Source organism: Labeo rohita, unplaced genomic scaffold (genome assembly GCF_022985175.1).
Source record: "Labeo rohita strain BAU-BD-2019 unplaced genomic scaffold, IGBB_LRoh.1.0 scaffold_1180, whole genome shotgun sequence".
Classification (NCBI taxonomy): Eukaryota; Metazoa; Chordata; class Actinopteri; order Cypriniformes; family Cyprinidae; genus Labeo; species Labeo rohita.
This window is the reverse complement of record NW_026127319.1, coordinates 453-25191: the sequence shown is the minus strand read 5'-3', so window position 1 is coordinate 25191 and position 24739 is coordinate 453. Positions and strand designations below refer to the sequence as shown.

Sequence of the window (24739 nt, the reverse complement as noted above, 5' to 3'; positions counted from 1 at the left end):
GAGAGCTGCAGTTCCCCAGATGAGCTTCACTCCCAGAGCACTGGAAGCCCGTCACACACTCATGACTGTGTTCAGGACTGGATGAAGAGGAGCCGTAGAAGTTCAGCACAGAGCCACAGCCCAGCTGTCTGCAGACCACAGAGGATTCAGTGAGACTCCAGGAGTCCAGCAGAACTCTCCTCCAGACCTGATGGATGAAAACTTCCACCTCCCCCTGACACTGTCTCTCTCCAGACAACCGCACCAGACCATCATGAAGAGCCAGAGAGGATCCTGAGGAGAAGACCTACTGTTTTACTAAAATACTGCTCTATATCAATAATACATTTTACATGATAATATTAATATGGGAACCTAAGAGCAATATTGACTCACTAGAGCAGATGACTCCAACATCTCGTCTATGAGAACATTCAGCTCGACTCCATGAAGAGATGGAACATTCTGAGAGTTTTGTTTCATTCCCCTCACAATCAAACACATCAGCCCAGATTTCACCAATTCCCTCTCCAAACCAGTCTGATCCCACAACAGACACAGCAATCCCACAATTCAGCTGTTTACAGAGGACACTGGCAGCTCTCATATCCCAGGATGCATCACACACTGTGCCCCATTTACTGAGGAACTGAAGCTCCACTCTTCCAGAACACGAGTCTGAGCCATTTATTAGTCTAAGAGCAGTGTAACCTGAGCGAAGTAAAGAGAGTTCAGAAACCATGCATAAAATTTTCTTCTGTTTAGCTGTCATTAGACTGATCACTTTCTGCTGAATATTTATACTTAACCAGAGCAGATCAGTCCCACAATGTTGTCATTGGTGCAGTTGTGTTTGTTTGATGATGATATTGAACAGAATGAAATCTGAGATTCATTTCCTCTACACTGAATCTCTTGTGTCCACATCTGAGCGTCTCCTTTGTCAAAAGCAGCTGCTCCCAGCACCTGTACAGGAGCCCCACAGTCCAGCTCTCTACACACAACCTCTGCATCCTGCTGGTCAAAAGCAGCGTCACACACTGACATCCACGTCTGTTCATGAAGTATCTTCAACCTCCCAGAGCAAAGATGAGACCCATCAGCAAGTCTGGAGCGTTTATGACCTGTTTATATTGTATAACAGTGAACATTAGGTGAGCGGGTTTTGTTTAACAGGCTCTGGATGTTGCATTTTACATACAATTACAATTTAACACTCAATAAAGTGTTTTCTCATATATACATTTTTTTAGGTTTACTGTAGTACATAATGAAAGTAATTTAATTGAATTTCCCAAAATAAAAATTGTCATCTTTTCTCCTTAAAGTTCTGCATAGGCTGCTTTATTAAAAAAAAAACAAACTAAGATTTGGTCACTTTTCCTTAAAAAGTGTCAGAATTGAATACTGTTGTGTTTTTATTATCCTTATTAGCTCCTTATAACTGGGTAAATGTCTTGTCGATGTATAAATGGGCGTGATGTCAGAAAGCTGCAGACGTTCAGAATGTGCGTGTGTATGTCAGGGTTTCTACAGATATGAACAAGTGAAATTTAAGACTTTTTAAGACCTTTTTAATCCCACCTTATATGAAATTTAAGACTTAAACCTGTAATGGAGATACACATGCTATTACATACATGTATATTAATATTTAATGTGTTTAATGTTTCTTTGTTTCTTTATGTGTGCTGTTATGCTCATTTGTTTTGAAGTTTCTCACGAGACAGGCAGCGAGATTTTGATACCAGAAATCGACCTATATTTATTATTATTATTAATATTATTGAGAACATTATTTTTTAAAACAAGGTAGTTCGACATGTATTCTGCTACTGCTGTTCTGTCTGATGATGCAGTGACTGAGAGAGAGAGAGCGAGAGAGAGAGAGAGAGAGAGAAATCTTCGGTCTGTCCAATGACTGTAAACACTGATTATGTGACCAAAAATATTTAAGACCCATCGGATTTGAATGTAAGACTTTTTAGGACTTTTTAAGGCCTTTTATTAGGAAAAAACGTTATTTAAGACTTTTTAAGGACCCACGGACACCCTGTGTATATATATATACTGTATATATATATATATATATATATATATATATATATATACATATATACATATATATATAGAGAGAGAGAGAGAGAGAGAGAGTAGTTGTTATTTACTGAAAATGCTTTGAATGCTTGCATCTGGACAGCTGAGGTCACCAATCTCTTTCAGTATTTGGAAATGAGCAGCCTGCATTTCTGTTAAATATCTAAGTGTAATCTGCTAAAAATCTAACGTTTAATGTTTAAGAGCATGAAGGTAAACATATGACAAAAGATGATAAACTGTCATTATTTCTTTAATTTATTGTGAAAGTTCAGTTCAAAATGCAGATTTACATTTTTTAAGCAGCCTAATTCTTAAAATGGTAATTAATTATAAGAATAAGACAGACTTGTTTAAATCGGACATGCAGTTAAACCACATCCAAAAAATATATCTTTACTTCAGGGTTGCTAGGTTTTCACCACAAAACCCACCCAATTTCTTCTTAAAACTAGTCCAATCACATTTTGTGGGGGGTCCCTTTGGGGTAAAATTCACATTTTTTGGAGGAGTTCCCCTGGTACAGTTCACATTCCAGGAGCTAAATATAATGTTACTGGAGACACTTAAATCTGCAACCATGAAAAACCACCTGCGGCAACAATGTTAAAGTAGCCCAATTCCACGGAAAACCATAGACTTTGCTACACTGCGTAATCAAGATGATCAGAAAGTGTGGAATGCTTTAAGGTTTAACTTTATTCACCTGAGCAGATGACTCCAGCATCATTACTATGAGAGCAGCTATGTTTATTCCACCCTCCTGATCCACAGTTCTTTAGTGTGGACTCTGACCCTGTACATAATAAAACAGCCATCCAGATTGGTCCTGATCCTTGTCCAAAGTGAGCACCACCCAGAGCATCTACAGGTTCTCCACAGTCCAGTTCTCTACACACCACTGCAGCATCAGGAAAATCCCAACTATTATCACACACTGTTCCCCACTGACCTCTATGATGAACCTCCACTCTACCAGCACAGCGACTGTTACCATTTACTAGTCTCACATTCATTCCATCTAAGAGAGAGGGAAATAGAGAGAAAGATAGAGACAAAAATAAATAATCTAAAAGATGTCATTGTATTGTCAAGTGGCATAACTACTGGCAGTGGTAGGTGGTGGCACTGGGGCCACGTAAGTTCTGAGCAGCTTAAATCTGAAGCAAAGCCATGTTATCTTCTTAGAAGACTTGAAATACAGAGCATGAAGTATATGGACTACAGTCCTTTTTAGAGATTGAAGCAAAAGATCTGAAATAATAAAATTGCTGATTTAAAAAATATATAGCTACAGTAAATGTTTAGTAGTGCTTGCAGATGCAAAACCTGCCAGGACTTGGGTTAATGATTATAAACATATCCTAAATGTATTTTTATTATGCAAAACACAACCTTTTAGAATAAACAAACAGAATTACAAATACTATTATTTTGTAAAATTCATTTAGAGGTATTACCTTTTAAGGAGAGTCAGATACAACTAAGACAGAATTACAGTGTTATATTTTTTCATGAAGTTTAGTTCATTCTTGTAAGCTGTGGGTGAGGTGAGGGCCCCACTAAGTGTTTTTGCACTGGGGCGCATATGATCCTAGTTATGCTATATTGGTCTCATATTAATGTGCTTACCAGCACACAGAAGTGCCTGTTGATTATCATGGGAGCAGTTGTGTTTGTGTGATGATGTTGAACAGAGGTGAATCTGAGATTCATTTCCTCTGCACTGAATCTCTTGTGTCCACATCTGAGTGTCTCCTTTGCCAAAAGCAGCTGCTCCCAGCACCTGTACAGGAGCCCCACAGTCCAGCTCTCTACACACAACCTCTGCATCCTGCTGGTCAAAGGCAGCGTCACACACTGACATCCACGTCTGATCATGAAGTATCTCTAACCTCCCAGAGCAGCGAGAACCTCCAACCAGCCTGACACCTGCAGTAATGAGAGAAAATAAACTTTTTTCATAAAAAATGTAAACAATTATTATTCTCATAGACTTCTAAACAACTGCATTTATCTCAAATAAAAAGGAAGACTTTAAAATAACTTTTGCAATAACATTTACAAACATCATTATAACTTCAAATAAAGTTGACAGATAATTATTTTATGTGCATTCAAATTGCTACAAATGTTATTAAACTTTGATACATATATTTTGTATTTTGAATGTACTGTTCATGAACTATTGATGCACGTTAAACATAAAGTGTTAATGTGTGGATAATAACTTTGTCATAGATGGCCAATCATTAGTCGTAGCTTTAGATGAATGAGACGAACACTGAATGTTCACACTTAATGCCTTTTTTGGAAGGAAAAAGAAAGCCAAACAGTTGACTGCAAGCTCATTTCTGATTATCTGGCTTTAAGAAACTACCTGGAGTCAGAATGCACAAGTATTTATGCCAAGAAACAAAGCATTTATGATGAACTGGACTGGAACAAAAAAAGCTGACAAAGAATTGATCATTGCATTATTTAGATTTACATTTAAAATTTACAATAGCCAAAATTTATATTTTGTTTATAAAATTTATAAAAATTTCAAATTTATATAGCCAAAAATTGTCAAGAGCAGCAGGAAGGGACCCAAATGCAGAGTGAGTGAATCAAATATTTATTTAAAACACAAGTTCAGGGGTGCACAAGGGTGGACAATCTTGAGACAGCTCCAACCCGTAGGATGAGAACTATGCCCCAAGAGACAGACAGTCAGGAGAACAGTCTCAGTCGTTGGCCAAACGAGGCAGAAGAATGGGGTGAACATAAAGGCAGAGAACAGCAGAGCATGCAACCAGAGTGAAGGGACTCTAAGCAGGCCAGTGTCAGAGATTAGGTTCTCAGCACCAGGATCAGCTGGCAGACTGCCTTGGGGAACCAACAGGCAGGGAGTCTCAGGTTGGTAGAGCAGGATTGGAGGGAACACACAGCACAAACACACAAGACCAAACAAGACACCACTCCAGACCGTACAACAACAACAACAACAAAACTACTCGGCACAACTCAAGGAGAAACAACATTATGTAAAGTAAGGAAACAAAAGTAACATAAAATAAAGAAAAAAAGTCAAGTAAAATCTAAACAATCAAAAAAGGTAAAGGAACAAGAAGTAAATTAAATATCTAAATTTAGACTAATAAATAACTGAAGTATAAAATCTAAGCAATACAAGACTAGAAACAAGACTGGGGAACAGCTAAAGAAAATATTACAAGTAAACATAAGCAAAATAGCTGAAGATCAAAACCAAAAAACAAAAGACAGAAATCAAGAGCAAATCTGCAGCAAGGATATATAAACACAGCAAATAAAAGGGCAAGACTGGAATGTAGAGCAGCATGTCAGTAACTGTCTCTATGGCACAAGACAAACCAGCAGGCACAAGAGGAAAAACAGCACAGTATACAGTAAAGGAAGGAAAGTACACAAGGTCCAAGTGATCACAATTAAAGAAACAAGGGCTAAACAAGAGAGTGTGACCAAGGGAAACAAGAAGGTGGGACCACAGGAACACATAGCAAACACAAACAAAGACAAAGCAATGTGTTAAGACACAAGACAAACAAAGAAACACTAAACAAAGACAACACAGAAAAAGCTGCCAGGGCAGAGGCCTGACGAAAATCACTTAGAGATGCATTTAAGATTAACATTTTATCCGTTCATGCATTCCCTAAGAATTAAACTCATGACCTTAGTGTTGCCAACACTTGGTGTTAAAAAATCTATATAAAAAATTGGAACTAAAATATAAGGTATGAGGATCAACAGTGATGTATTCAGTTAAATATTAGAACAGCTTACCTGAGCAGATGACTCCAGCATCTGCATCATGATTACAGTTATAATCATACAACTGAACTGATCCACAGTTCTTCAATGTAGTCTCTGATCCAGTACATGTCATACGATTTGTCCAGATTGGTCCTGATCCTGATCCAAAATGATCACCACCCACAGCATCTACAGGTTCTCCACAGTCCAGTTCTCTACACACCACTGCAGCTTCAGTCATATCCCATCCAAGTTCACACACTGTTCCCCACTGACCTCTGTGAAGAACCTCCACTCTACCAGCACAGCGACTTTTGCCACCGACCGACCTCACATTCACATGGTCTATTTATTGAATAAAGAAAACAAGAGAACAAATACTTATGAACAGAGTAAATAAGAGAGTTAGAAAAATCACATGAAACAAAAAATGCTTCATACAGAAAGTCATACAAGAAGATTTAGTGAATTAAAAGAAATCTGTTCAAACCTGCACACACCAGTCCAACACTATCGTCAAGTGAACAGTTGTATTTGTGTGGCGGTGATGTTGAACAGAGGTGAATCTGAGATTCATTTCCTCTGCACTGAATCTCTTGTGTCCACATCTGAGTGTCTCCTTTGCCAAAAGCAGCTGCTCCCAGCACCTGTACAGGAGCCCCACAGTCCAGCTCTCTACACACAACATCTGCATCCTGCTGGTCAAAGGCAGCGTCACACACTGACATCCACGTCTGATCACGAAGTACCTCTAACCTCCCAGAGCAGCGAGAACCTCCAACCAGCTTGGTGCCTAAAAAAATCCCCAAAAAGTAAAAATAACTTTTCAGAACAAACCATATACTTTTTTCTTTTCTTTTTCTTTTTTTCTTTAACAAAATTAAGTTACCTAATTTAGTTAAATTAACTAGTTATCTCATTAAGTTAAATTAAGGTTACCTGAGCAGATGACTCCTGCACTCTTGATCTGACACACACCTTGAAAACCCAATGTGACAGATCCACACTTTTTTAGTGTGGACTCAGATCCAGTGCACATTGCATTAATTATCCAAATTGGTCCTGTTCCAAGTCCAACCTGAGCATCACCCAGAGCATCTACAGGTTCTCCACAGTCCAGTTCTCTACACACCACTGCAGCATCAGCCAAATCCCAACCATCAAAACACACTGTTCCCCACTGACCTCTATGAAGAACCTCCACTGTCCCACTGCAGCGATTGTTACCATTGACCAACCGCACATGTATTACTTCTGTACACAGTAAGGGGAAAAACTATTATAAGTTATTTATCAAATTTAAATACATTTTTCCTGTTGAAACGCTCAACACATACCTGTACAAAACAGTCCAACATTATTTTTGTGAGAACAGTTGTATTTAGTTGTGAATTCGAAAGATGTTTGACACATATGAATCTGAGATTCATTTCCTCTGCACTGAATCTCTTGTGTCCACATTTGAGTGTCTCCTTTGTCAAAAGCAGCTGCTCCCAGCACCTGTACAGGAGCCCCACAGTCCAGCTCTCTACACACAACCTCTGCATCCTGCTGGTCAAAGGCAGCGTCACACACTGACATCCACGTCTGATCATGAAGTATCTCTAACCTCCCAGAGCAGCGAGAACCTCCAACCAGCCTGACACCTGAGCATAAATAATTATAGTTTTTCTTTTTGCAACAAAACATTATTTATATATAAAATTTAACACACCTTTAAAACCTTGAAATCAGTAAACATCACGGGTATTTGGAAATAGCATTACTAATTTAATACATTTAAACAAAAGTAAAAACAAAGAGGGTATATTTTTGCATATTTTCAGCACAGTGCTCATTGTCTTAACGATTTCATAAAAATAATTTATGGAGTATGAGGCTGAATCCAGCTCCTGATTAATTTGTCAGTTACTCAAGCGACTTTATAGCTATAACAAGACGCTTTGTCCACATATAGCCCTGCCCGCGCTTATAAGTGCTGTTAGAACTGAATGAAAAATGCTCTGGTTACTGACGTAATCTCGGTTCCCTGAGATAAGGGAACAAGCATTTGTGTATGGGGTTTACTCCTGTTTACCCTGTTACTGAAGCAGGGACGTTGCTAGACCTAAAGCTCTACTGGGCCACAGGCCCGTAATTACTCATATCACTTTTGTTTATTGAAAGCCAGTTGCATGTACAACACAACTAACTATACAAACGTGTGTAACCCACTACTAAACTGCAACAAGCACTAAATTGTATACATTAATGCTTTATGAACATATTTAAGTAAGTGTGTTCTCTTCATCATAATTCACATAAACATTTTCAACATTTTTAAGGCAATCAATGTATACCAAATATCTAACTTTATAAATGCAGAAGTGGTGCTTCTATAAATTAACTAGCTAACATAATTGGTGTAAATTTAACTGTATGTTTGAAACTCTCTCAAAACAACCCAAATCATGTAACTCCTTTTAGTCACTAGGTAATTACCACACAGCAGCCATAGTTACTGCCAACTGTTTATTCTGTTTATGGCAATTTTTTAAAAGGAAAAAAATAAAATACAATAAAAAATGATTCAAAATGTATTTAAACTGTTTAGAATTAAAAAAGAGGATACACATAGTGGAATCAGTTGTATATAGCACAGTCCTCATTCAGCAAATGCACAGCTAAACAGATGTGTTTTGAGACTGGATTTGAATGTGGCTACTGTTGGGGCACATCTGAACTCTTCTAGAAGCTGGTTTCTAACTATGTGTGGCATAATAGGTAAAAACAGACTCCCCTTGTTTTGAGTGAACCCGACATGTTCCTAACGATCTGTTTTTAGGTTTATATTCAGTGAGCACAACTCCGATGAGCCATCTTAATTAAATTAGATCATCACATTATTTACAAACATACTTTAGTTTCGTCCAGTGCTTTGTGAAAATACAAAACAGCTGGTACTGCCGATGCGCGAGGGAAATTTCGTTCGGGGACTCGGGGACATTGGGAGGCATGTGATAACTGCCGGCCCGAAACGGCAGAAAAATTCGTGGTACGCTAAGGGTTAAAGCATAACAGTGCGACTACGACGTACATGTGCTTACCAGCCCGCGTTCGAGCACAGGTTTCATCATTTTTCCGTAAACTGCGCACTAACACTGACACTCCTGCGTGACAGGCTCTACTGCGGGACGTGCGCATGGGCCAGTTTGTCTTAGGTTAAACTTGCTTTTACAAGCGTTGATTCGGTTGTTGCATATAGATTAATTTGTTTATTTCGAGATTATCAATCTAAATTAATACACCGACAAATAAAGTCAATTATAACTCAAACTTGAGATTTTACTTAGGCAATGGGGTCTATGGGGGCCCATGAAGCCTGATTTGTTAACATTTGTGCAGCTTCACAAATCACTGGCGATTTAGTCCGACAGAATAGGAGAGCTCACCTCTATATAAATTGGCTCAGAGCGAAATTTCATCAGAATCACTCGAATGAAGCGACAGCCATCGATTCGTGTGCAGCTTATAGCACAGCAAGTGATGCAACACTCATTTCCTTATCTCAGGTTCCCTTGACAGAATGACCTGCTCTGCTTCTTACTTCTATCTTCTTTTCTATGCTAATGTTCTCCTGAAGGTGATTGCATATTTTCATCTGTTTTTTTTTTTTTTTTTTTGTTTTTTTGTTTTTTTTTTGTGATAAAATGTATTTGAATTCATCTCTATAATGAATCTATAATTAATATTCATTTCTACAATTAAAAAACAGAAATGAAAAAAATAAAATAAAAAAATAAAAGTTATATGCCTCCACGTCCTGCATTTAAAATACATATATCATGAATATGTGCAAAACTGTTACTAGTTAATGATTCACAAATGTGGCATAAATGTGTTTACACAAGAATAGGATGTTAATGTTTTAAATATAAATGCAATTAAAAAGAAAACATGACTTTATTAATTAGTGTTAGTAATTAAAATTCTGGGTATTTTAATTTTTTTTTCTTTCTTTTTTTACCATACATTTTTTATTTCTGTGCACACTTTGTGCATCTGTCTAAAATGTTGGAAGCTATCGTGTTGAGTACTTTGGCTGTTCATACTTGAGATAGGCCTACAATATGAACAGCAAAAGGTGTAAAATATGGGTGTAGACACATGTGTGCAAATGTTACCTGAGCAGATGACTCCAGCATCTTTAGAATGATCACAGTAACTTTTGCCCCATCCTGATGATCCACAGTCCTTCAGTGTGGATTCCGAACCAACACATCTGACAAAATACATCCAGACTGGTCCTGATCCTTGTCCAAAGTGTGCATCACCCCAGACATCTACAGGTTCTCCACAGTCCAGTTCTCTACACACCACTGCAGCATCAATCAAATCCCAGGCAACATCACACACTGTTCCCCACTGACCTCTATGAAGAACCTCCACTCTACCAGCACAGCGACTGTGACCACCAACCAACCTCACATTCACGCGGTCTAATAATTAAAATAAACAAAAAAAAACAAAACAAAAAAAGGCATATTGTGAATTAACAAATTATAATTGATAATAGCATTGTCATCTAAAACATTACATTATAATAAAACATTTTAAAGTAAGCAAGAAAAAAATGGTCAGAATATTGTTTTTCTTTTTATTATATATATACTTATATATTTATATATATATTTTAAACTTGTGTACTTACCAGCTGTGATGAATATTACAACTGAAGACAGTAAAATGAGTGTCAGGCATCTTCCCATCATCCTCAGCATGATTAACTCAACACCCAGTACAAGCTTCTCCACACTGATGATACAGAAGTACAGGCATCCTCCTAATGAGAGAGAAGGAGGTCCAACACCCTCCAATCACACTCGCTATTACCTTATTAGACACAACAGAGGAAATCATCAAACAACTCCACTGACAAATCAGATGATGCTTTTGTGAATTTCTCCATATCAAAACTGTCAGTGCTAATGAACTCCTCCTCCATCGAGACGCCTCACTGAGGGGATGCACACACACACACACACACACAGACACACAGATTTGACTTACAGGAGACAGGAAACTCTCCAATTTATTTACAGCATCAAAGGCCAACACCTGCATAGATGAAATAAAAGCACTGATAACTAATTGTGTATTAGTGTATACATATGTCAGCATGACATAAACTCAGTAGCAAAACTGTAAAATGAAAACATAAAAACCGTAATTTCCATTCAGTGATGATTATGTTGTTTACCTTGTGACCAGCAGAGAGAGTCAGTCTGCTACTGCACATTTCTGCTAAACCACCTTGTATTGTCCATTCATACCTCCAGAACAGTGTAGTAACACACTAAAATTGTACATTTGAACAAAGAAATAATAATTGAAATTTTAGCTTAACCCTTTTTAATAGTATCAGTGATATCTCACGCATTAAATAAAGATGAATGAGAAAATAATTTAATTGACATTTCCTAAATAAAATTTCAAATAAACCGTCCACTAAACAATACGTAAAAACAAAACTGTGGCTGGTTTACATGTCGGATGGTCTCTTCTCATCTGCATGTTAGTGGTTCTTATCCATAATATTTTACAATGTGACCTTTTGCCAGGTGTAGTCAAAGTTCGGTCTGCATTACATTAGATGCAGTCTTAAAGATACTTAGAGAAAAAAGAGCAGATACAATGTTTGCCATGCTTATAAGTGATTTTTCTTGTAGCGGTGTATTATAGTAGTTGTACACTACAATCAGAATACACTCCAGTTTAGGAGGCCTACAAATCTATAAACATACCTGCTAGTATCAGTGATATGTCATCAGTGAAACACTGTAGCAGATTTCACAACCCTCTGATGCATGAATTATTATATCACAAAGTAATATATATATATTTTAAGTAATATTAATTTTAATATTTAAAAAAATATATTTTTTGTACCTGTCTGGATTTCTGAGAATAAAAGAATTTAACACTTGGTGTTTCCCCTTTTCTTGTCATCATTTTGTATATATTATGTAATATCTCAAAACAAAAACAAAAAAAGATACAAAGATAACAATTAAATGGAATTGTAGACACCACTTTGGGGGTTCACCAGTTGGTGTTTGGGACATAATGCTACATCTTAAATGGTTTAAAATGGCTTTCAGTTGTCCACTGTAGTAACCATGATGCATCACAGAGTTAAAAGCAGCGCTGTCTCTTTAAAATCTGGCACACATCTGATTTTCTCACAACTTTTCAAGAACTTTTTAACTTATTTAAAACTGTGTGTACAATGTCACTCACCAGAAAGTTAATACATACATGAAACTGATTTCAGAGACAGGAAACATTCCAGTTTTTTTTTTTTTTTTTTTTTTTTTTTTACATCATTAAAGCCCAGCATTGCAGATATAGAAATACTAGTGCAAAACACCTTTTTTGATATCAGAGTTCTGTCCGCTCGTCATCACATCATCATAGCTCTCAGGTGTGTCTTCTACAAATTCACACATTCATAGACTTTCATTACATTCAAAATTTTTAAATGTCTATCTTCAGTATACTATATTATTTTAATGTAAAAGTATATTAAATGCTGTTGTAGAATAACAGAGTGACACCTGTCTCACGATCTGGTTTCAGTCCATCAGTGATGACATCATCATAGTATCCCGGTGTGATTTCCTTCACCAACTCTTCTGCATCAACAAGAATATGTTTGGATACAAAACCAAAATATGTTGTTGTTGCAGGTGAGATTAAGAACTTATTAAACATTTGGAAATGAATTATATGATCAATTACAAATGTTACTGACCATTTAGGCCACTGCCATTGGTGACATCATCATAATATGCAGTCTTGAACTCTTCTGCTAAAAAGAGGAAAGCAGACTGTTAATATATAAGTAAACAGCAGTGTTTGAATAATATTGAGTAATTGATCAAAAATGTAACAGAATTTATTTATTTATTTAGGTGAATTGTTTAAAAAGCATTTCAGTAGAATGTGGAATAAATATGTACTTCATCTCTCTAACCTGAGAGAAGCTCATCAGCATCTTCATACCCAGAATGCAGTTCTTCAGAGATGAGACTCCCTGTTAAAGGAGAGCAGAACAGACAGAAACATGTTCATCATTACAAACAGACTGAATCCTCATTTCCTTTGCATCATAAATAAGACAACACAACACAAATATTAATTACGCACATTTAAAAGCATTATAGACAGAAATCATATTTTTGTTGGGCCTGTTAGTAAACACACAAATCTATCCTCACATGAACCCATTCCTCACTGCCTTCCAGAAATAGACACACACACACACACACACACACCTGCACTTAAAAATATATGAACACCTCCTTATGACAATCTAAAAATACTCACAGGAAGAGACACTCACTGACACACACACACACACATATAAACAGCATTTTTATTTTCTCTATATATATCAATAAAGTGTCAGCGCTGATGAGCGGGACTCCTCCTCCAGCGTGAAGAGACACTTCACTGAGGACAGACTCGTGTCAGTCATAAGTCAGATTAAATTAATACATTATAAAATGAACTGGACTGATTGTGTACAACTATTCTGGGCTATTCAGATAAGATTTTTAAATAAACACTTGCTGTAATGTGTAATTAATCCAGCAGATGGCAGTAAAACACTTATTGTAAAGAGGAGCAGACAAGAGTCTTGTCCTTGTGTCACCACATGAGGGAGATTCTCACTGGTGAACTTTTTATGACACGAAAAGAGAATGTTCACTTTTTTTTTTTCACAGCTACATTACAGCTAAAATTTGATTTATTTCATGTAGAGCTCATTTCACAGCACATTCGTTTTACTTTTTGTCTCCTGCTATTATTTGCAATACACAGTGACATAATGTTGTAAATACACTGTAAAACCACTACTGCTGCTGGTTACCAGAGAAATCATGTAGATTATTTTTACTCACAGAGGGAACTGTGAGCTACATTTAATACTTGTTCACATGCTGCTACTTCAGCCATGAAGAATTACATATGAGACCACAAGCCAGACCCACAAAGTTTGGTGTTCAGGTTTAACTTGTTAATCATCAATCATTTCCCTGTGCATATAAGTTGCCCTGATTTGGTTTTTCTTTGACAAATGTTATAACATTGCTTTGTGCATTTTTTTTTTCTGCCTGCCTTATGTGGAGTACCTCTGTGTGGAGTAATTAATGACTGTTTACCGTTATTCTTCTTCTTAGTGCATTATTGTACACTGCATCCCTGACACTGCCTTGCCGTGATTATGGATCTATTCAGAAACACTAAATCACGACCTTCACATACTGTAAAACATACTTCTTTACCCAGCATCCATTATAAAACACTTGCAGGACATGCCTTGTATTAAAATTTGTTAATTGCAAAAATAAGATGCACCAGTGATCAATGCGCCAAGAGCACACACACACACACACAGTCCTGTATGTCACTATCCACTTTACTTTTCCCGTTAAAATCGGGCGCAGGCATTTGTAGGGGTGCGGGGGCACAAACTAACACGGGGTTAATTGTAACACACATGGTTTAAATATTTCCACACGTGTTAGCATAACCAAATTTACAGTATTTACTAGTTGTCATAGCAACACTGTACAAAGAAAAAAAGTGCGATTTGATAATATAGCTAAATATTTATTTTACCAGTAAAAGTAAATTTTTGGCTTAAGTCATTTTTAGTATTATTATTATTATTATTATTATTATTATTTAGTTTTTTAAGTTTTTAGTATTAATTTAAAAAATGGGACAAATCTGCTATTATTTTAATCGCCAATCTGTTATTTATCAGTTTAGATAGTTTATTAATGTTTGGCAGGTCAGCAGAAGACACGAACCAGTTTTAAATTCCAGTCGCGCTGATGGGGAATGTTGTAACACTGCGTTACAATCTGCTCCGCTATTATTAAACTATGCTTTTCTATGACATTAGCCATGTAATTTCCACTATTTACTTTTATGGATTTAAAAAAGAAATAAAAACACAAGAAACAGGTGAATAAAGATTGACAGTCAATGTTTAATGTTGAGAAATTATTATTTCAAGAAATGTAAAACATTTTGGCTCGTTTTTGTGTCTCGTGTTCTTTGAGAGCTGTGTGTGGAGGGAGGGGAGTGTTTTTTTGTTTGTTTGTTTGTTTAATGTCTTAATGTGTTTCATCTATTTGCGCACATTGTTTTGAACTATACTGTATAGTTGTGTTTTGCTATCAGGGCCGTGTGGTTGCGATGTGTTCATTCTGAACCTCAAAAATTAGAAGATTTTTTTTTTTAACTCTTAAAAAACGCCATTATTTTATTCATTTTCTTTTATTGACAACACATTTTAGTTTGTCGTGTATCGTGTATATATTTGTTTTCATTCGATCAGAAAACATTTTAAGCTGTCATATGGTCATGTTACAACGTGCCCCTCACGTTACAATGTACCCCACATACGGGGCATGTTGTCACTTTTTACTTCCTTTATTTTGAGGTAAATAACGAAAAATGTATACACTGTAATTCTGAAACAAAGCGACATATTTGTACAAGACAAGTGTGAAATTAACGTGGATAAAAAAAATATATCTTCTAAACACCACGTTGATTTAAACAAACTGAGAAATTCAAAAAGTGTTAGGCTGTGCGCTCAGCTTGTTTTGCAAAGTTTCTTACCATATTGTTTTATTGTATTTTCTTTTATGAACACACTGGTTCAGGTAGTCAATAACTCAACACTTCTAAAGCCTGATAAATGATCATATAAGATAATACAAGATATTTAGTTTGTTGCAAAAGTTATCAGTGTGGTTGTGATTTATAAGGTAAAATCATACATTTGATTTCAGGGTTTGTATTAGGATCTCCAGAATAATATGCAGTATTTTGAAAATACACACACAAAAATTAGGATGTCTGACTTTTTTTTTGAAAAATCATACAACAAGGTTTGTATAAATTGAAATACAACAAAATCTGCTTAAATTGCTATTAACAAGGCCAAAAATAATACAACAATCTTATCTGAACAGTTTTAAACAAAAACAGTTTTAAAAAAAAAATGGGGAAATATATAAAAACCTGAGATTTGACATATCAATAACAATATCACTCAAACTTTGTTCAGATTTGTTGAAATGAGGCAGTGGGTGTGATCACTGAGCCAAATTCTTTGTTTGACTCCTCCTCCACATCATCATAATCTGTTATTAAAAACAAAATCTTAAATCATGTCAAATGCTGTAATTGGATAAATATTTTAAGTTAAAAATTTTTATATTTTTACTTTTATTATTTTTATAATATTAAAATATTAAAATAAAAATAAAGATGTTAATATAATGAGAACAAAAGGGTTACAGTAACTTACCCAACAGGTTTCTCACATCTTCACTGACACTCGTCACATCATCATACTCCTCCTGAACTCCCTCTGATCAAGAATGACATAAAAACATGTCAGATCAGTTTATAAAACACTTTTCATTTGAAGGATCCTTTTTAGCTTAAGTGACTTGATTACACAGAACACATGTCTGATACTCATGTAAACATGCAAAGGATGATTAAAAAAAATGTAGTTCTGTGCATCTCACCTGTTACACCTTGAGAGCTCGGTCTATTAATGATGACATCATCATAATTCTCTGGTGTGTTCACTACACATGAAAATATGATTCAAAATTAAATATGAGCCCAAAAAACCCATTAAGAGAGCAATTTAAAATATTATCTGTAACAATCTTGATTTAAAGGAAATTTTTTTTTTTTTTTTAAAAAAAAAAAAAAAAGTAAAACACCTTTTTTGATATCAGAGTTCTGTCCGCTCGTCATGACATCATCATAGCTCTCAGGTGTGTCTTCTACAAATTCACACATTCATCACAGACACACACATTCATTACATTCAGAACAAATTTGAAATATCTATCTTCAATATACTGTAATATTTTATTTTAAAAGTATATTATATGCTGTTGTAGAATAACAGAGTGACACCTGTCTCACGATCTGGTTTCAGTCCATCAGTGATGACATCATCATAGTATCCCGGTGTGATTTCCTTCACCATCTCTTCTGCATCAACACAGAATATGTTTGGATACAAAAGCCAAAATATGTTGTTGCTGCAGATCATAAGACTGAGAATTTATTAAACATTTGGTAATGAATCATGTGATCAATTAAAAAGGTCACTGACCTTTTAGGCCACTGCCATTGGTGACATCATCATAATATGCAGTCTTGAACTCTTCTAAAAAAAAAGGAGAACAGACTGTTAATATATAAGTTAAACATCAGCTTTTCAGTAGTAACATTTATTTATTTATTTATTTAGGTGAATTCTTTAAAAAGGATTTGAGTGGAATGTGGAATAAATATGCACTTCATCTCTCTAACCTGAGAGAAGCTCATCAGCATCTTCATACCCAGAATGCAGTTCTTCAGAGATGAGACTCCCTGTTAAAGGAGAGCAGAACAGACAGAAACATGTTCATCATTACAAACAGACTGAATCCTCATTTCCTTTGAATCATAAAGAAGACAACACAGCACAAATATTAATTATTCACATTTTAAAAGCATTATAGGCAGAAATCCCTTTTTGTTGGGCCTGTTAGTAAACACACAAATCTATCCTCACATGAACCCATTCCTCACTGCCTTCCAGAAATAGACACACACACACACACACACACACACACCTGCACCTACACTTAAAAATATATGAACACCTCCTTATGACAATCTAAAAATACTCACAGGAAGAGACACTCACACACACACACACACACACACACACACACACACACATAAACATGCACCTGCAGCTCTGTGGTTTTCTGTCAGGAATTCTGTGGTTTGAAGCAGGAGGTTTAACTGGACTAATAATAGATGAACATCAACTGTCTGACAGACTCTCTTATTAATGATATTAAATGAGATTGATGGCTCATGTCTCACCCCTCTGAGTGAAGTGATTGTGTCTGTGCTGAATCTCCTCATAAACGGCCTCAGACGTCATCCTGTGTCTCCTCTTAGAGAGAGCTGTGAGTGTAGACAGACAAACCTGCTGTCAGTTCACAACACATGACTGATCACACACTGAATAAGACACAATATGACAGTCTCTGGATCTCTCCTACCTCTCCTCATCACTCTGTTCTGCTGAATCAGTATAAGCAGTGGCACTAAGAGCAGTAAGAGCACAACTACCAGTACAATCACAAGCACTGGGGGGAGGAGGGACTGAGGAGACACTGTTGGAGGAGTTTGTGGAGGAGTAACTGATGTTAAGCGCACTGGAGGAGAAACTGTGGGAGAAGCTGATGTTGTTGTGGCAGGAGTAATGGACACGGACAAATCTTGCAAATCTGTCAAAACAGACACAAACACATGAAAAATCATGATTGTCTTGAATATATAAAAAGATTTTAAAAATGAAAAATAAAATTTCTCAGTGTTTGCTGTGACCTGCACAGGTGAGTCCAGCGTGCTCTTTGTGGGAGCAGTCAGTGTGGTTTTTCAGGGAGAGAGGACAGTCCCACAGGTGAATCTCATTCCCTCTGCACTCGACTTTGTTCATCCACACAACACCTTCACCAGCACCAAAGACTGAATTCCCATCAGCCCTCAGTGCTGCTCCACAACCCAGCTGCCTGCAGACCACCTGAGCATCGCTGATGTCCCACTGATCATCACAGACTGAGCCCCACACAGCGTTATGATACACCTCCAGCCTCCCAGAGCACCGGCCCTCCCCTCCACTCAGTCTGAGAGGAACATGATAAAAAACACACACATCAACCAGCACTGAGCAGCTTCAGCACAACATTTACAACAAAACACAGTGAAACTGAAGTTGTCTTATAATAATACATTACCTAAAAATTAACAAATTTGTTGTCAAAAACTTACTTGAACACTGTTTCTGTTGAGGAGATGGTGAAACAAAACATGTCAGACGACTCCGAGGAGACTCATGATTCTCCTCCTCTGAGATTAAAACATGAAGAGAACATTAGGATAAAAGACACATACTGTAACATCTCACACTGAAACACATCATCAATGTGAAAACATATAATTTAAGCCTCAGATCATTCATTTCTTTCCTTTAAACAAAATATTACAATTTCAATTAGATATCTTAAATCAGTTAAATATTAAATCATCTCACCTGAGCAGGTGATTTTGGCAGCTTCATTATCACAGTCATTCTGTCCCCAGGGTGAAGATGGACACTGCCATATAGTGGAATCATGTCGTCGACATTTAAGGTTATCAAGCCAATTATGAGGCTTCAGTCCCTCTGAATTAATGGGTTCACTGCCAGATCTTCCACAGTTCAGCTCTTGACAGATCAGACTCGCTGTGTCTCTGTCCATCTGGTTGTAACACACATTACCCCAGGATCCATTGTAGAAAACCTCCACATTCCCTTCACAGCCCTCAGTTAACCTGATCTCTTTAAACTCTAGATTGAAAAAAGAATCAAGAAATTAAATCATTAGAAATATTTGGAAATTAGTGATGTGAATCATACATTTTATGACATTCTGATTCATTTCCTAACAATTAAAGCTCCTTAATTGTTCCATAAAAATTATTAAAAATATATAAAAAAAAAAATGTTCACTAAACCAATTTAAAAATACCTAATTTCATTTCAGTAATGTTTTTTTTAATATTTAGTATAGGGTATAAAATACTAATATTGATTAAAAATGCATATCTTTAGCTGCACTTTGTCATATGAACATCCAGTCTGTAATTACACTGATTTAAAATTTTTTAACATCAAAGTTAGCTGTCAACAAAATATAAAAAAAAATGCAATTCATTTCATATCTAAAAAAACAAAACACATAAATCTTTATCCATTTTTTTTGGGAATATAAACAGGAATTTCAGTAAAATTAAATTGACTAGTTTTGTGCTGTTCTCAGTTCCCAACCATGCTGCGCTGTCATAGTTGCAGCCTGAAATGAGTGACTTTAAAATATCAGTCACAAAATTATTAAATTATTATTTATTGTTTATTGTTTACCTGAGCACACGACTCCTACATCCTCCTTGTGTTGACAGTCATGTTTTCCCCAGCCTGAAGAAGAGCAGCTCCACAGGGACGTCTCATTCCCCTCACACTCCACCTCATCCAGCCATATGGGTCCAGAACCAGGACCAAACCAGGCTGGTACCTGCTGGTTACTGAGGGCCACTCCACACTGCAGCTGTCTGCACACCACATGGGCATCTTTAATATCCCAGGAGTCATCACACACTGTCCCCCATGAGCCGCTGTGAAAAACCTCCAGCCTCCCTGCACAGTCTCCCCCAGAACCCACCAGCCTGATGGACCCACGACCTGATATATAGAGAAAGAAAAACAGTGCTTGTACATGTACATTATTGATCAATTACAACTAAAGAATCTCCACAGATGTTGATTTTCTCACCAAAGTCTGTGATTGACAGCTGTTGTGTGGAGCTGCAGTTGAGAGTTTGTGAAAAGCTGCAGTTCCTCAGATGAGCTTCACTCTCTGGAGAGAGTATTTATTTGTCATTCAATATTTAAAATACACTACATTTGTTTAAATGTGTAGTTTTATTCTGAAACCCATGACTTCACTGTTGTGTGAATGTGCTCACCAGAGCAGATGACTCCAACATCTTGTCTATGAGAACATTCAGCTCGACTCCATGAAGAGATGGAACATTCTGAGAGTTTTGTTTCATTCCCGTCACAATCAAACACATCAGCCCAGATTTCACCACTTCCCTCTCCAAACCAGTCTGATCCCACAACAGACACAGCAATCCCACAATTCAGCTGTCTACAGAGGACACTGGCAGCTCTCATATCCCAGCATGCATCACACACTGTGCCCCATTTACCAAGATACTGAAGCTCCACTCTTCCAGAACAAGAGTCTGAACCATTTACCAGTCTGAGATCAGTGTAACCTGGACAAACAAGTGACAGCTTATTTAAACAATATGAAAATAGAGTTAAGATAACTGAGCAATACGACATCAGTATATTACATAGGTATGTAATTCATCCAAAGAAATACCAAATGTTAATACTCAACCAGAACACATCACTCCCACATCATTGTTATGGGAACAGCTGTGCATCTGTGAAGTTAATCGTGGACAGATGTCTATTTGAGATTCATTTCCTCTGCACTGAATCTCCTCTGACCAAACACGGCCTTTCCCTTTGCCAAAAGCAGCTGCTCCCAGCACCTGTACAGGAGCCCCACAGTCCAGCTCTCTACACACAACCTCTGCATCCTGCTGGTCAAAGGCAGCGTCACTGTTGCAGCATCACACACTGAACCCCATCTGTTCTGTACAAGTCTTGAAACATATCTCAACTCTACCAGAGCACAGGTGAAACCTGTCACTATGTCCACAAGTCGAAGTCTTTTCTGAGTTGTTGAAATATATTTAAACACAGATTAAATTATTTAGCCGCCATTTTATACTACTATAAAAAACACTAGAGAGAATGTCTTTGTGTAATTTTCAAAAAATTTTAACTACAAATTTTTGTTTTTGAAAATGTCCACAAGGCACATTTAAAATTTAAAGAATCATTAATTAATATTCTCTGCTCACCTGAGAGTTTGACATTTATTAAACTTTGAAATTTGGTTTTTGATTAATTCACTTTCAGTAATCTGCGCTAATTTCTGTAATTCTATCATCTTTATTAAATAACATTAATCAGATGAAATCAGACTGAGAATAAAATAAAATAAAAAAAAAAAAACCTTGACATTTAATGTTGATTCTCTTCATAGTTTATTGTACTAAAATTAGGAATGAGGATGAATATATTATGATACAAACAATTCATAAGATGCATGATCATAATTTCAGAAGATTGACATTGATGCAGTTTGTCCACACCAACATATAGAAATGTATTTTATTGTTTGAGTGTGAATTATGAAAGAGAGTGATAAAATAACAGGATGAGGTTTGGAGCAGCTTACCTGAACAGACGACACCAGCATCTTGATTATGTTTACAGATCTGCTGTGTATACTGGCTGTCTGAACGGCAGTCTTTCAGTGCAGTCTCTGATCCACTACAGTATACATAACCCATTGAAATTGGTCCTGATCCTTGTCCAAAGTGAGCATCATATGTTGCCTTTATAGCCGTCCCACAGTCCAGCTCTCTACACACCACTGCAGCATCAGCAATATCCCACAGAGCATGACACACTGTTCCCCACTGACCTTTATCAAAAACCTCCACTCGACCAGCACAGGGATTATTGCCATTCACCAACCTCACACTCACACTGTCTACACATGAAAGAGACAATTAGTGAACATACCAAACATAGTTTGTAGTAAAGTGTAAAATTACATGCAAATTATTTCAGCTCATTTAAAAAAATAGATTACCTGACCCTGATTGTGTACCTACCAGAGGTGATGAGTTTTACCATATAACACAGAAACATCAGCATCAGACAGCTGTCCATCTTCTCCTTCAGCTCAACACACAATATTTCATTAACTCAGAGCACAGCACAAGTTTCTCGTCTGCTCCCTCAAACACACTGAAGAAACTGGCTCCTGTCAGCCCCCTAAAGGAGAGAGAGAGACTCACAGCTGCCAATGACACTCACTGTTACCTTATTAGACACAACAGAGGAAATCATCAAACACAATCAGTGACAAATCAGAAAGCAGCATTTTTATTTTCTCCATATATCAATAAAGTGTCAGCGCTGATGAGCGGGACTCCTCCTCCAGCGTGAAGAGACACTTCACTGAGGACAGACTCGTGTCAGTCATAAGTCAGTGTGGAGATAAAGTCACACTAAACTTAAAGCAGATTGATACAGAAACACTGCAGCTTATATTCAGCATCAAAACCTGAACCTGAACACAGCAGATACAAGCACTGATGACTGACACCTCTCACATTACACACTTACTACAAACTTTATTTCACAGAAAGTAAGTTGAATAAATGTACTAGTATATATAAATTATAATAAACTGAACATTTAAAGTTATTTTCATGAAAACTTACATAATTTTAGGTGAATTTTACAAACTATATTATATTCAATTAATTATAAGTGTTTAATACATTATAAAATTAAATATGTGTACAAATTCAGGGCTATTCAGATAAGATTTGTAAATAAACATATTTTTTATTCCAAATATCCTTTCATCTGGCATTATATCAAAGACAAAAAAAGCTAATAAATGTGTTTGTAATGCTGTAATTGTAATTCATCCAGCAGATGGCAGCAAAACACTTCTTATTGTAAAGAGGAGCAGACAACCGAGTCAAGGTCGCTCTCAAAAAACTTCAGCCATTTACTGGATTTAATTAAACAATTTGATACTAACATTATTGTCGGCATAGACCTTGAAGAGTTAAATACTTGTTTTATTGTTCAGGTAAGAGCTGTAATTCTGTATTTTTATTATACGAGTTGCTCTCTGTAAGACTATGTATCAATATTTATTGTCTACACAGAACACTGGCATTCAGCTTTTATTGCTAAACACTGACGAGCAAGATATACGTCAACTTTATCTGCCTTCTATGTAAAATTTCAAGCGTCATTTTAATTGGTGTATGCTTAAATATAAACATAAAGCACTTGATCGCCTCTTGTCCAAAACTTAGCAAGTTCAACTTCCGTTCAGACAGGAAATTTCACCACAGAAACCTCTTCCTTTTCTTGTCATATAATCCTCCTTACATTTCTTTACATCATTTTATATTTAGCAACTTTTATAATTTTATTAAATTGAGTTAAAGTATTGAAGTGTTCAATAAAACATTAAACGGTCAGTTTTTACAGTCCTGAAGTTTAAGCTCAAGCAAGGCTTGTAAATCTTTTGTGCTGCACACACACAATGACACAAACATACATATACACCAGTATCTGCATTTCACTTCTCAGAGTCTTAACATTCCTAAAGACGCAGTAACACACAAATCTATCCTCACATGAACCCATTCCTCACTGCCTTCCAGAAATAGAGACACACACACACCTGCACCTAGACTTAAAAATATATGAACACCTCCTTATGACAATCTAAAAATACTCACAGGAAGAGACACTCACTGACACACACACACACACACACACACACACACACACACACACACACACACACACACACACAAACAAACAAACAAACAAACAAACAAAAACATGCAGCTGCAGCTCTGTGGTTTTCTGTCAGGAATTCTGTGGTTTGAAGCAGGAGGTTTAACTGGACTAATAATAGATGAACATCAACTGTCTGACAGACTCTCTTATTAATCATATTAAATGAGATTGATGGCTCATGTCTCACCCCTCTGAGTGAAGTGATTGTGTCTGTGCTGAATCTCCTCATAAACGGCCTCAGTCGTCATCCTGTGTCTCCTCTTAGAGAGAGCTGTGAGTGTAGACAGACAAACCTGCTGTCAGTTCACAACACATGACTGATCACACACTGAATAAGACACAATATGACAGTCTCTGGATCTCTCCTACCTCTCCTCATCACTCTGTTCTGCTGAATCAGTATAAGCAGTGGCACTAAGAGCAGTAAGAGCACAACTACCAGTACAATCACAAGCACTGGGGGGAATGGAGGAGTTTGTGGAGGAGTGACTGGTGTTGAGCGCACTGGAGGAGAAACTGGAGGTGTACAAAGTTCTCTAAGTTACACAAATGTGCCAGCAGGTGGCAGTATGGAACTGCCAGTAACAGATCGGGTGTGGTCTGTAGCTACCTTATTTTGTTAGCGTCATACTAACTCAGATCGTGTGCGTTTGAGACGGAGTGAAGACTGTTCCTGGTGATGATTATAATTTGTGCCTATTGTGT

At 36.7% G+C, this 24739-nt stretch overlaps 2 protein-coding genes across 2 annotated transcripts; both read right to left on the bottom strand.

Annotated features, from left to right (window-relative positions):
• Positions 1-6: 6 nt before the first annotated feature.
• On the bottom strand, positions 7-21152 carry LOC127157723 (scavenger receptor cysteine-rich type 1 protein M130-like; the record flags this gene model as incomplete). The annotated part of the gene is made up of 29 exons (XM_051100980.1): positions 20958-21152; positions 20515-20829; positions 20322-20405; positions 19913-20230; positions 19043-19339; positions 18781-18793; positions 18337-18635; positions 18009-18236; positions 17827-17910; positions 17263-17322; positions 17063-17116; positions 16861-16938; positions 16662-16724; positions 16458-16520; positions 16232-16294; positions 15993-16064; positions 12872-12931; positions 12650-12706; positions 12462-12530; positions 12266-12328; positions 10020-10334; positions 6935-7110; positions 6613-6649; positions 5887-6201; positions 3709-4008; positions 2783-3097; positions 789-1103; positions 376-690; positions 7-273 (listed from the first exon to the last, which is right to left on the bottom strand). Coding segments are annotated over exons 1-29 (4741 nt in total), but the record flags the coding sequence as incomplete, so codon positions are not given.
• A 574-nt stretch (positions 21153-21726) lies between these two features.
• On the bottom strand, positions 21727-24305 carry LOC127157724 (scavenger receptor cysteine-rich type 1 protein M130-like). Its single transcript, XM_051100981.1, has 3 exons — positions 24222-24305; positions 22312-22474; positions 21727-22187 (listed from the first exon to the last, which is right to left on the bottom strand). The coding sequence occupies exons 2-3, from the start codon at positions 22367-22369 to the stop codon at positions 21742-21744; spliced, it is 504 nt and encodes a 167-aa protein (XP_050956938.1). The 5' UTR covers positions 22370-22474; positions 24222-24305; the 3' UTR covers positions 21727-21741.
• Between the last annotated feature and the right edge of the window lie 434 nt (positions 24306-24739).